Source organism: Entelurus aequoreus, linkage group LG16 (assembly GCF_033978785.1).
Source record: "Entelurus aequoreus isolate RoL-2023_Sb linkage group LG16, RoL_Eaeq_v1.1, whole genome shotgun sequence".
NCBI classification, from domain to species: domain Eukaryota; kingdom Metazoa; phylum Chordata; class Actinopteri; order Syngnathiformes; family Syngnathidae; genus Entelurus; species Entelurus aequoreus.
In genome coordinates this window covers 48,502,664-48,517,402 of record NC_084746.1, presented here as the reverse complement: position 1 = coordinate 48,517,402, position 14,739 = coordinate 48,502,664, and the positions used below count along the sequence as shown (strand labels likewise).

At 39.2% G+C, this 14,739-nt stretch overlaps 1 protein-coding gene across 1 annotated transcript in view; it reads left to right on the top strand.

The window, feature by feature from the left end:
- Positions 1–14,739, top strand: part of atp1a2a (ATPase Na+/K+ transporting subunit alpha 2a) — a 180,544-nt gene that overhangs the window by 8,875 nt on the left and 156,930 nt on the right. Inside the window, exon 2 of the mRNA XM_062023159.1 lies at positions 1,641–1,715. Coding sequence (XP_061879143.1) covers positions 1,641–1,715 — 75 coding nt within the window. The remainder of the gene's footprint in view (positions 1–1,640; positions 1,716–14,739) is intronic.

The window sequence follows — 14,739 nt, the reverse complement described above, 5'->3', positions numbered from 1 at the left end:
ACATCTGTAAGTGCAAGTTATAACTCTCCTATGCAAGGCGAAAACCGTTTATCAACAACACCCAGAAACGCCGTCGGCTTCGCTGGGCCTGAGCTCATCTAAGATGGACTGATACAAAGTGGAAAAGTGTTCTGTGGTCTGACGAGGCCACATTTCAAATTGTTTTTGGAAACTGTGGACGTCGTGTCCTCCAGACCAAAGAGGAAAAGAACCATCCAGATTGTTATAGGCGCAAAGTTGAAAAGCCAGCATGTGTGATGGTATGGGGGTGTATTAGTGCCCAAGACATGGGTAACTTACACATCTGTGAAGGCGCCATTAATGCTGAAAGGTACATACAGCTTTTGGAGCAACATATGTTGCCATCCAAGCAACGTTACCATGGACGCCCCTGCTTATTTCAGCAAGACAATGCCAAGCCATGTGTTACATCAACGTGGCTTCATAGTAAAAGAGTGCAGGTACTAGACTGGCCTGCCTGTAGTCCAGACCTGTCTCCCATTGAAAATGTGTGGTGCATTATGAAGCCTAAAATAGCACGAGTGAGACCCCCGGACTGTTGAACAACTTAAGCTGTACATCAAGCAAGAATGGGAAAGAATTCCACCTGAGAAGCTTCAAAAATGTGTCTCCTCAGTTCCCAAGCGTTTACTGAGTGTTGTTAAAAGGAAAGGCCATGTAACACAGTGGTGAACATGCCCTTTCCCAACTACTTTGGCACGTGTTGCAGCCATGAAATTCTAAGTTAATTATTATTTGCCAAAAAAGAAAAAAAGTTTATGAGTTTGAACATGAAATATGTTGTCTTTGTAGTGTATTCAACTGAATATGGGTTGAAAAGGATTTGCAAATCATTGTATTCCGTTTATATTTACATCTAACACAATTTCCCAACTCATATGGAAACAGGGTTTGTAAAAGACAATCTTTCGGCAGAGTGTAATGACACTGTAAAGGGTACAGATGTACACGTTTCTCCTCACTGAGCCAAATTGAATTCTGTCTCTGTTTGATTCTTTGCTTCTTGTCTTGTTTAATAGATGTCATCAGTGTTTGAACCTGACATCTTCTAATGTATATTTTCTGCTGGATCTACTTTATTTTATGCCGCCCTTTTTTTTTTGTTGCTGCAGCGGTTACATATACTGTAATATTGTACATGGTAATTGGGTTTTTGTTATATATTGTACATATTATATAAAAATATAATTTAATATAATAACATAATATATCATTATATACTGTATATGTAATATGTAAATATTACATATATGTTATATTTAATATTGCTACTATGGTACATTTTTGGTCTACTTTATACCTGCATTATCCTTTCCATCCTTACCCGTTCCACCCTTTGTAACTGAGCTACTCTGTGGAACAATTTCCCTTGTGGATCAATAATGTTTGTCTAAGGTGAATCACAACATCTAGGTGTGCCTCTTAAAGAAGCTGTCATCAAAACACAAGAAAAACAGTGGCAATGATTGCACATCCCGCAATTAAGAAAATACTGTCCGGCGAGGGGAGGAAGGATCCTGTTGTTTACGTCCCTTGCATTAATGCTGACTCAGCAGTCTGCTTTTACAACATTGGTTCTGTGTGTGCCGCTGATGATGTGTCCTTGTCCCGGTGTGCAGCGTGGTGCGGAGAATGGCGGCAAGAGGAAGAAGAAGGCTCGGGATTTAGATGAGCTGAAGAAGGAGGTGGCCTTGGTAAGTTGTTGACTTTGTATTTTACTACCTGGAATGTATTGACCCTTTCGGCTTGTTCGTACCCTCAAAGATTCTACTTTTCTATACACTTTTCAACATTCTCGTACAATTTTGGGGCCTGGAAAAAAGTACAAATAAGTTCAGTAATTTAGATTACGTTCCTTTTGAGCTGCGGTGTTCCCATTGCTAGTATTTAGTTGAATTGATTGATTGATTGAGACTTTTATTAGTAGGTTGCACAGTGAAGTACATATTCCGTACAATTGACCACTAAATGGTAACACCCGAATAACTTTTTCAACTTGTTTAAGTCGGGGTCCACTTAAATTGATTCATGATACAGATATATACTATCATATATACCAGGGGTCACCAACGCGGTGCCCGCGGGCACCAGGTAGCCCGTAAGGACCAGATGAGTAGCCCGCTGGCCTGTTCTAAAAAATAGCTCAAATAGCAGCACTTACCAGTGAGCTGCCTCTATTTTTTTAATTTTATTTATTTACTAGCAAGCTGGTCTCGCTGTGCTCGACATTTTTAATTCTAAGAGAGACAAAACTCAAATAGAATTTGAAAATCCAAGAAAATATTTGAAAGACTTGGTCTTCACTTGTTTAAATAAATTCATTATTTTTTTTACTTTGCTTCTTATAACTTTCAGAAAGACAATTTTAGAGAAAAAATACTACCTTAAAAATGATTTTAGGATTTTTAAACACATATACCTTTTTACCTTTTAAATTCCTTCCTCTTCTTTCCTGACAATTTAAATCAATGTTCAAGTCAATTTTTTTTTTTTTATTGTAAAGAATAATAAATATATTTTAATTTAATTCTTCATTTTAGCTTCTGTTTTTTCGACAAAGAATATTTGTGAAATATTTCTTCAAACTTATTATGATTAAAATGCAAAAAAATTATTCTGGCAAATCTAGAAAATCTGTAGAATCAAATTTAAATCTTATTTCAAAGTCTTTTGAATTTCTTTTAAAATTTTTGTTCTGGAAAATCTAGAAGAAATAATGATTTGTCTTTGTTAGAAATATAGCTTGGTCCAATTTGTTATATATTCTAACAAAGTGCAGATTGGATTTTAACCTATTTAAAACATGTCATCAAAATTCTAAAATTAATCTTAATCAGGAAAAATTACTAATGATGTTCCATAAATTATTTTTTTAATTTTTTCAAAAAGATTCAAATTAGCTAGTTTTTCTCTTCTTTTTTTTCGGTTGAATTTTGAATTTTAAAGAGTCGAAATTGAAGATAAACTATGTTTCAAAATGTAATTGTCATTTTTTTTTCGTGTTTTCTCCTCTTTTAAACCGTTCAATTAAGTGTAAATATCATTAATTATTAATAATAACATAGAGTTAAAGGTAAATTGAGCAAATTGGCTATTTCTGGCAATTTATTTAAGTGTGTATCAAACTGGTAGCCCTTCGCATTAATCAGTACCCAAGAAGTAGCTCTTGCTTTCAAAAAGGTTGGTGACCCCTGATATATACTATCATCATAATACAGTCATCACACAAGATAATCACATTGAATTATTTACATTATTTACAATCAGGGGTGTGGAGAGGGGGGGGGGTAGGATATGGACAGCAAGTAGTGGACATAGAGAGAGAGAGAGAGAGAGAGAGAGAGAGATCAGAAGGCATAAGAAAAAGTATCTGCATTTGATTGTTTACATTTGATTATTAGCAATCCGGGGAGGGTGTTAGTTTAGGGTTGTAGCTGCCTGGAGGTGAACTTTTATTGCGGTTTTGAAGGAGGATAGAGATGCCCTTTCTTTTATACCTGTTGGGAGCGCATTCCACATTGATGTGGCATAGAACGAGAATGAGTTAAGACCTTTGTTAGTTCGGAATCTGGGTTTAACGTGGTTAGTGGAGCTCCCCCTGGTGTTGTGGTTATGGCGGTCATTTACGTTAAGGAAGTAGTTTGACATGTACTTCGGTATCAGGGAGGTGTAGCGGATTTTGTAGACTAGGCTCAGTGCAAGTTGTTTAACTCTGTCCTCCACCTTGAGCCAGCCCACTTTGGAGAAGTGGGTAGGAGTGAGGTGTGATCTGGGGTGGAGGTCTAGAAGTAACCTGGCTAGCTTGTTTTGGGATGTTTGGAGTTTAGATTTGAGGGTTTTGGAGGTGCTAGGGTACCAGGAGGTGCATGCGTAATCGAAAAAGGGTTGAACGAGAGTTCCCGCCAGAATCCTCAAGGTGCTTTTGTTGACCAGAGAGGAGATTCTGTAGAGAAATCTCGTTCGTTGGTTAACCTTTCTGATTACCTTGGTTGCCATTTTATCACAGGAAAGGTCAGCCTCTAGAATGGAACCTAGGTAGGTGACCTCATCTTTCCTGGTGATAACAATGTCACCCACTTTTATAGAGAAGTCATTGACTTTCTTAAAGTTGATGTGGGACCCAAACAGGATGGATTCAGTTTTACCCAAGTGTATGGATAGCTTGTTGTCAGCGAGCCAGGTGCAAGTTCTACAGAGCTCAGCACTGAGGATTTTCTCCACCTGTGACTTGTCCTTGTCGGATACCAGCAGGGTAGAGTCATCCGCAAACAAAAACAATTCACAGTCGCATGCCGATGACATAAATACCAAATATTAGGGATATTCCAATCAGGGTTTTAATTAAACGGTATTTGCTTCAATGGAGGGGATTATTGTTAACTTGGGGAAGTGGCTCCACACTGCGTATGGACATAAACAGTTAGCTGCTAGCAGCCTCTTGTCAGTCGAGGATAGTGTTGTCTCGATACCAATATTTTGGTACCGGTAACAAAACTAAACGGGTACTTTTTAGAGACGGTATAGTACCGAATATGATTCATTAGTATCGCGGTAGTATACTAATACCGGTATACCGTACAACCCTAGTCGAGGACCAACAGTAAATAAGGTATCAGAGAGAAGAGATCGACATTTAAAGGCATTAATTGGCATCATGTACGTTTTTCTGGAAAAAAATGTGGTCGTCTTGGTTTGCTTAATCCAGTGTTTTTCGACCACTAGTGTGCCGTGAGATACAGTCTGGTGTGCCGCGGGAGATGATCTCATTTCACCTATTTGGGTTAAATATTTTTAGCAAACCAGTAATTATAGTCTGCAAATGATGTGTTGTTGTTGTTGAGTGTCGGTGCTGTCTAGAGCTCGGCAGAGTAACCGTGTAATACTCTTCCATGTCAGTAGGTGGCAGCCGGTAGCTAATTGCTTTGTAGATGTCGGGAACATGGTTGGTCGTGATCACAATATGCAGATGACAGCGGGAGGCAGTGTGCAGGTAAAAAAAAGTGTCTAATGCTTTAACTAAAAATAAACAAAAGGTGAGTGCCCCTTAGAAAAGGCATTGAAGCTTAGGGAAGGCTATGCAGAACGAAACGAAAACTGAACTGGCTACAAAGTAAACAAAAACAGAATGCTGGACGACAGCAAAGACTTACTGTGGAGCAGAGACGGCGTCCACAAAGTACACCCGTACATGACATGACATGACATGACAGTCTGCAAATTATGTGTTGTTGAGTGTCGGTGCTGTCTAGAGCTTGGCAGAGTAACCGTGTAATACTCCTCCATATCAGTAGGTGGCAGCCGGTAGAAAATTGCTTTATAGATGTCGGAAACAGCGGGAGGCAGCGTGCAGGTAAAAGGTGTCTATTGCTTAAACCAAAAATAAGCAAAAGGTGAGTGCTGCTAAGAAAAGGCATTGAAGCTTAGGGAAGGCTATGCAGAACGAAACGAAAACTGAACTGGCTACAAAGTAAACAAAAACAGAATGCTGGACGACAGCAAAGACTTACTGTGGAGCATAGACGGCGTCCACAATGTACATCTGAACATGACATGACAATGTCAACACAAAGAAGGATAAAAACAACTGAAATATTCTCGATTGCTAAAACAAAGTAGATGTGGGAAATATCGCTCAAAGGAAGACATGAAACTGCTACAGGAAAATACCAAAAAAAAGGAGAAGAAGCCACCAAAATAGGAGCGCAAGACAAGAACTAAAACACTACACACAGGAAAACAGCAAAAAACTCAAAATAGACCTTGGAATTCGGGAGATGGGGGGGGGGGTTTGGTATTAGCGGGGGGTGTATATTGTAGCGTCCCGGAAGAGTTAGTGCTGCAAAGGGTTCTGGGTATTTGTTCTGTTGTGTTTATGTTGTGTTACGGTGCGGATGTTCTCCCGAAATGTGTTTGTCATTCTTGTTTGGTGTGGGTTCACAGTGTGGCGCATATTTGCAACTGTGTTAAAGTTGTTTATACGGTCACCCTCAGTGTGACCTGTATGGCTGTTGATCAAGTATGCCTTGCATTCACTTGTGTGTGTGTAAAAGCCGCATATATTATGTGACTGGGCCGGCACGCTGTCTGTATGGAGGAAAAGCCGACGTGACCACAGGTTGTAGAGGACGATTCCAATATTGTTGTCCGGGTGGAAATCGGGAGAATTGTTGCCCCGGGAGATTTTCGGGAGGGGCACTGAAATTCGGGAGTCTCCCGGGAAAATCAGGAGGGTTAGCAAGTATGCAAATAAGTCAGGGTGTGATGTGACAGGTGGTGACAGTACACCTACTTTGAGACAAGAGCTATATTGATGCATGCTTGGTTATGGTTTAAAGTCGTATCCAACAATTGCGACAACGACTTTTTTACTGTCAACTGAGTTTCGTTTCTTTAATGATTTCTGCAGGTGGTGTGCTTTCAACGCAAAAAATGTGCCTCGGCTCAAAAAAAGGTTGAAAAACACTGGCTTAAAGGCCTACTGAAATGAATTTTTTTTATTTAAACGGGGATAGCAGATCTATTCTATGTGTCATACTTGATCATTTCGCGATATTGCCATATTTTTGCTGAAAGGATTTAGTATAGAACAACGACGATAAAGATTGCAACTTTTGGTATCTGATAAAAAAAAGGCTTGCCCCTACCGGAAGTAGCGTGACGTAGTCAGTTGAACATATACGCAAAGTTCCCTATTGTTTACAATGATGGCCGCATGAAGTGAGAGAGATTCGGACCGAGAAAGCGACAATTTCCCCATTAATTTGAGCGAGGATGAAAGATTTGTGGATGAGTAAAGTGCAAGTGAAGGACTAGTGGGGAGTTGAAGCTATTCAGATAGGGAAGATGCTGTGAGAGCCGGGGGTGACCTGATATTCAGCTGGGAATGACTACAACAGTAAATAAACACAAGACATATATATACTCTATTAGCCACAACACAACCAGGCTTATATTTAATATGCCACAAATTAATCCTGCAGAAAAACACCTGTGTGTTTGTTATGCTAGCTCCTAGCTCCTCTGCTAGCTCCTAGCTCCATAGAACACGCCAATACAATTCAAACACCTGATCAACACACACAATCACTCAGCCCAAAAGACCGTACACCTAACCCAAGGTTCATAAAGCTTATATATTTTTAAAAAGTTACGTACGTGACGCGCACATACGGTCAAGCTATCAAATGTTTAGCAGCCAAGGCTGCATACTCACGGTACCTGATATTCAGCTGGGAATGACTAAAACAGTAAATAAACACAAGACATATTTACTCTATTAGCCACAACACAACCAGGCTTATATTTAATATGACACAAATTAATCCTGCATAAAAACACCTGCGTGTTTGTTATGCTAGCTCCTAGCTCCTATGCTGGCTCCTAGCTCCATAGAACACGCCAATACAATTCAAACACCTGATCAACACACACAATCACTCAGCCCAAAAGACCGTTCACCTAACCCAAGGTTCATAAAGCTTATATATTTAAAAAAAGTTACGTACATACGCAAAAAAAAGTTGCGCACATACGGTCAAGCGATCAAATGTTTAGAAGCCAAAGCTGCATACTCACAGTAGCACGTCTGCGTCTTTGTCATCCAAATCAAAGTAATCCTGGTAAGAGTCTGTGTTGTCCCAGTTCTCTACAGGCGTCTGTGTATCGAAGTCAAAAGTCCTCCTGGTTAGAGTCTCTGTTATCCGAGTTCTTCCATCTTGACTGCATCTTTCGGGAATGTAAACAAAGACGCGCCGGCTGTGTACTGTTGTTGCTGACTACGTTCGAAAAATACGTCCGTTTCGCACCGACAACTTTCTTCTTTGCTTGCTCAGCTTCCTTCTCCATAATGCAATGAACATGATTGCAACAGATTCACGAACACAGATGTCCAGAATACTGTGGAATTATGAAATGAAAACAGAGCTTTTTCGTATTGGCTTCAATGTGGAAGGCATACCCGTGTTCGCCGGGCTACGTCACGCGCATACGTCATCCTCAGAGGCGTTTCGAACCGGAAGTTTAGCGGCAAATTTAAAATGTCACTTTATAAGTTAACCCGGCCGTATTGGCATGTGTTATAATGTTAAGGTTTCATCATTGATACATAAACTATCAGACTGCGTGGTCGGTAGTAGTGGCTTTCAGTAGGCCTTTAATCTATGCTAGCTGGCAAGAGCAAAGAAGCCACACGTTTGTTTTTTTTTTATCGGGTTTGAACCCTTTGAGTGCTAATACGCACTGCAACAGGATCAGCGTGTAGCATTTTTCCCCCCCGGTAGTTTGGCATGAAGCCAGTTATCATGGACTCGCAAGAAGTCTGCAAACAAACACTGTCCTGCCATCCGAGGAGAAGCAACCAACCCTCCGGCTGGCCGTCTCTGTGCTCGCACTGCGGCTGAATAATTTGTGGGCCACCAGCGGCGAGCCGGCGCTCTCCGAGCTTCTGTCAAAACGTGGCCTCCCTGGCGTTCCCCCCCCCCCCCCCCCCACGTCTCCCCCATGCGTCATCTTTGAGGCGAGCGAGACGCGGGGAAGTTTGTGACAAGCTGTTGCGCCGCACTTTCGTCAGGCTGTCGTCGCCTCCGCTGACTTTTTCCCTGCGTTGTCTGTCAGACGTGATTTATGGCACACTTTAAGGCTGTCGAGTGTGGTTTTTAAGTTGGATTCTCCTGCGAGCGGCGACAAACTACAGCATGCCACATCAACATGAAGTGCATGGAAAAGCCAGCGCGGCGTTAAAGGCCATCGAGTTAACACGAGCAGGAAACATTTATTTTAAACGCCACGTCTGCTCCGAAGACGCTACGAATAAAGACTTTATTTGATTTCGGGCTCAGCAGCACTGCGGTAATAATAATATGTCAGTCGATTAATTGGTCATGTTGATTAATGGCATCTTGTTGTAGAGATGTCCGATAATATATTATCGGCCGATAAATGCTTTAAAATGTAATATCGGAAATTATCGGTATCAGTTTCGAAATTATCGGTATCGGTTTCAAAATGTAAAATGTATGACTTTTTAAAACGCCGCTGTGTACACGGACGTAGGGAGGAGTACAGAGCGCCAATAAACCTTAAAGGCACTGCCTTTGCGTGCCGGCCCAGTCACATAATATCTACGGCTTTTCACACACACAAGTGAATGCAAGTCATACTTGGTCAACAGCCATACAGGTCACACTGAGGGTGACCGTATAAACAACTTTAACTCAGTTGCAAATATGCCCCACACTGTGAACCCACACCAAACAAGAATGACAAACACATTTCGCACCGTAACACAACATAAACACAAAAGAACAAATACCCAGAACTAGGGATGTCCGATAATGGCTTTTTGCCGATATTCCGATATTGTCCAACTCTTTAATTACCGATACCGATATCAACCGATACCGATATCAACCGATATATGCAGTCGTGGAATTAACACATTATTATGCCTAATTTGGACAACCAGGTATGGTGAAGATAAGGTACTTTTTAAAAAAATTAGTAAAATAAGATAAATAAATTAAAAACATTTTCTTGAATAAAAAAGAAAGTACAACAATATAAAAACAGTTACATAGAAACTAGTAATGAATGAAAATGAGTAAAATTAACTGTTAAAGGTTAGTACTATTAGTGGACCAGCAGCACGCACAATCATGTGTGCTTACGGACTGTATCCCTTGCAGACTGTATTGATATATATTGATATATAATGTAGGAACCAGAATATTAATAACAGAAAGAAACAACCCTTTTGTGTGAATGAGTGTAAATGGGGGAGGGAGTTTTTTTGGGTTGGTTCACTAATTGTAAGTGTATCTTGTGTTTTTTATGTTGATTTAATAATAAAAAAAATAAAAAAAACAAAAAAAACCCGATACCGATAATAAAAAAAACGATACCGATAATTTCCGATATTACATTTTAACGCATATATCGGACATCTCTACCCAGAACCCCTTGCAGCACTAACTCTTCCGGGACGCTACAATATACACCCCACGCTACCCTCTATCCCCCCTCCCACTTCAACCCCACCCCGCCCACCTCAACCTCCATGTCCCAAATTCCAAGCTGCTGTTTTGAGGCATGTTAAAAAAAAAAATAATGCACTTTGTGACTTCAATAATAAATATGGCAGTGCCATGTTGGCATTTTTTTCCATAACTTGGGTTGATTTATTTTGGAAAAACCTTGTTGCATTGTTTAATGCATCCAGCGGGGCATCACAACAAAATTAGGCATAATAATGTGTTAATTCCACGACTGTATGTATCGGTATCGGTTGATATCGGAATCGGTAATTAAGAGTTGGACAATATCGGAATAGACGATATCGGCAAAAAAGCCATTATCGGACATCTCTATCTTGTAGTGATGGAGGCAATGTACCAGTGTTGTCCTGATACCATTATTTTGGTACCGGTACCAACATTTTTTTGATACTTTTCGGTACTTTTCTAAATAAAGGGGACCACAAAAAATGTCATTATTGGCTTTATTTGAACAAAAAATCTTAGGGTACATTAAACATGTTTCTTATTGCAAGTTTGTCCTTAAATAAAATAGTGACCATACAAGACAACTTGTCTTTTATTAATAAGTAAGCAATCAAAGGCTCCTAATTTAGTCTGCTGACGTATGCAGTAACCAGTGTTGGGTTAGTTACTGAAAACCGGTAACTAGTTACAGTTACTAATTACTTTATTTCAAAAGTAACTCAGTTACTAACTCAGTTACTTACACCAAAAAGTAATGCGTTACTGTGAAAAGTAACTATTTAGTTACTTCTATTTTTTTTTATTTTTTTTAAGGCCCCCTTTAATGCCCATTTAGCCTTCATTTCAGTACTGTTATTGCACTGGAGAATAATACAATCTGTTGATCAACTTGACATGCATTTGCATCACTGCAATGTGGTCTACATACAACACACAAAGACAAAGATATGTTTCAAAGGGCCAATTTGTTTCAGGCCAGAACAAATTGACAAAACTATTTTAAATAGCTGCAACAAAACATACATAATTAACAACAGAGCATAATAACAACATGTCACAACATAGCTGTAAACCTGGCTTCACCCAAGGAAGGCACACATGACAAACACCAGGCGTTTTTTTCCCTCAAGGAATTGTGAAATAAAATCATGTCTTCAGGAGATCAACACTGTACTGAAGCCCAGAACACTCTACACATTTCCCCACTTTTAGTTTAGAGATAAGGAAAGATTGGCCTTTATGTTTGTGAACTTTATAGTCTATACATTTAGAGTGATCTGATAATCAAACACTCTAGAAGTCCAGAATGAAAGAGTATATAAGAGAATTGACAGAGTGTGTACCTTCAGTGCTGAATGATGAGCAGAGGCAGAGTTTGGAGTGTTTTCTTTAGCTCCCTTTCCATTTTTATGTCCTCACTGTCCAGGTACTTGGAAAATGTTTTTCCGTGCCATTTGCCGTTTGACGCCGGTATCATGCTATTTAGCTGCCTGAAAGCGGGTGACTCCACTGTAGAAATAGCCTGCATGTCTTCTAGCACATACGCTGCAATGGCTCTATCAATGTTGTCCTGGCTAGCAGTCCCTCCGTTAAAATCCAGCCGCTTTTGCTTAGGTGGAGGTGAAGTGTGTCTCTCTTTACTAGCTTCGTCGAAGCAAGTTGCTTTTGTAGCTGTTTCAGCAGATTTGAATCGCTGTTTTGGGCAGTAGATGGGATCTTTGATACAAGACACAACTTACATTTAACTAAAATGTTATTTTCTTTGTGCTCGACAAAAGAAAAGTAGTGAGAATATCTCCATGTTAAGAAACACAGACACGCCCCCCCCCCCCCCCCCCCCTACCTCCACACACACACACAACGCGCCTCTTCTCCCCCCTATGACACAGGAAGATTCAGAAGGACGACACTGCAGCTCTCCAATAAAACACTCTCAGATCTTCTCAGTTTCTAGCCGATACTACATAAAAAATAACGTAAAATAACGCAGTAACGCATCATGTAGTAACGGTAACTGAGTTGCTGAATCTAAAAAATAACGCGTTAGACTACGAGTTACCGCCGAAAAATAACAGTGTTACAGTAATGCGTTACTTTGTAACACGTTAGTCCCAACACTGGCAGTAACATATTGTCATTTTACATTCTATTATTTTGTCAAAATTATTAAGGACAAGTGGTAGAAAATGAATTATTAATCTACTTGTTAATTTACTGTTAATATCTGCTTACTTTCTCTTTTAACATGTTCTATCTACACTTCTGTTAAAATGTAATAATCACGTATTCTTCTGTTGTTTGATGCTTTACATTAGTTTTGGATGATACCACAAATGTAGGTATCAATCCGATACCAAGAAGTTACAGGATCATACATTGGTCATATTCAAAGTCCTCATGTGTCCAGGGACATATTTCCTGAGTTTATAAACATAATATACATTAAAAAAACCCGAAAGAAGATGTTGTGATGCCAAAAAATATCGACGTAATCATAGTAGTATCGATGAGATACGCTCATTTACTTGGTAACATTACAGTGGATGTTAGGTGTGGATCCACCAATGGCGTTTGTTTACATTGTGACGCCGGTGAGCTATGGTGTGTAGTGAAGCATGTTTAGCTATTCCTCGTCCTGCAGTGATGATACTTGTAAGAAACGTACTTTATTTGTCGCCATGGAGACCAGGATTAGTGATTTAGAAGTAGCTAACACACTGCCGACTGTGGATGGACGTTAGCCGCTAGCTAGCTAGCTATGTCTCAAAGCACCTCTTCCTGAGGGCGTTTCAGTGTTATAACTTCACCTTTATCGTTAGATTTTAAGAAACTTACTTTATTTGTGGCTATGGAGGCGAGGATTAGTGATCTAGAAGTACCGGACCGGTACTTTTCAGAGGCGGTATAGTACCGAAAATGATTAATTAGTATCGCGGTACTATACTAATACTGGTGTACCGTACAACCCTACAATGTAGTAAGTTTTATTTACTTTTGTGCGATGTGTGGAGATGTTTAATCAGTCAGCTCTTATATCAGACCTGGGCAAAATATGGTCCCGCCGAGATTTTCAAAATTATAATTTTTTTTAACCTTTTAACATCAAAACTGTAGCCGCCGATATGATATGCTTTGCCATTTTCAAAAAAACGTTAAATCTTGAACTATAAAAATTATTCCAATGGTTGGAATCTGCACTTTTTTAGTGAAAAACGGGTAAATTACGGTAATCTACGTCGTAGCAGCTACAGGCAGACGAGGCACAAACCAGAGTGGGCGGGGTTTGTTTCGAGAGCAGCCAGCCTTTAACATGGGTGCTAGGGATGGGCGATACCACACTTTTAGGATTCGATACGATACCGATACTTTTTCTTGCATTTTCATCGATACCGATACCATTAATTTCTTATTGCCAATTTTTGTCGGTCAAAAATATTATTACTATTGTTGTTATTTAAGACAAATCACAAGACAAATACAGACCATTTATACCACATTCATTATGGTCAATATATAATGAAAGTAAAATTAAAATAAATAACATAAATATGAAAAATAAATTAAATATAAACAAAAATATACGCATTTTCACTTTTGTTATTTCTCAAAAAAAAAGTATTGGTAGAAAGCTTAAAAAAACATTTATTCAAAACAATGTTACCGTATTTCCTTGAATAGCCGCAGGGGCGCTAATTAATTTAAAACCTCTTCTCACTCCTGCATTTACCAAAAGCAGGCGAGATTGCCATGCATGCGGTAATTATTTTAAAACCTCTTCTCACTCCGGCGCTTACATTATCATGAAAAGCACATTTAATTAAAAAAAACGTTATTATGGTCTTACCTTTAGGTATAAATGAGTCCATGCCAGCTCCTTTTGAAGAAAAGCATCGATATAGAAGTCTTCCTTCAGTTTTAAAAGTCTCTCTGTCTCGATGGAGATCTTCCTTTTAAGTATTACCTCCTGCTTCGATTGAAAGTCCAGTTTAGAAAACTTTTATTTTAGATATGTAATCCTCCATGGTAAAAACAATGGCTGTGCACTCTTGCTGCTGTTGTCTTCTTCTGCAGCACTGGTCTTCTGCAGTACCAGCAGTCGCAAGAAGGATCACTAGCGCCCTCTACCACCAGGAGGCGGGAGTCATTTAATGACTCATGTTTGACCCGGCGGAAGTGCCAAGCATGCGCTAATTATTTTGCGAAACGAGTTTGACCCGGCTGTAATTCTGAAAAACATCTGAAAGTGATGCTCACACCCCCCACACGCCGTTTTTTTGGTTTATATCGATACTTTTTTCAGAAAAGTGATGCCAAATGAATAGCGTGTGAGTATCGATATATCGATACCACAGGATCGATACGCACATCCCTAGTGGGTGCCAGGGACAGAAGGCGGAAGCAGATTTTTACAACAAACTTCTGCAGAAAAGTGATACTATACAAGATTGTAATAATTATTTTTTTTTAACTTATTTTGTTCATATTTCGCAGTGTTTGTTGCATTTATGTTGTATTTTGCTTGATTGTATAAGATATATATGTATATATGTGTATATATGAATATATATATGTATGTGTGTATATATATATACTATTAAAAACTATTACTATTAATAATAATTAAAGTACCATTAAAAAATTAAAAATAAATTAAAAATAAATTAAAAATAAATTTAAAAAAAAATTAAACATCAAATCGAAATAAGTGTCTGACACAAGA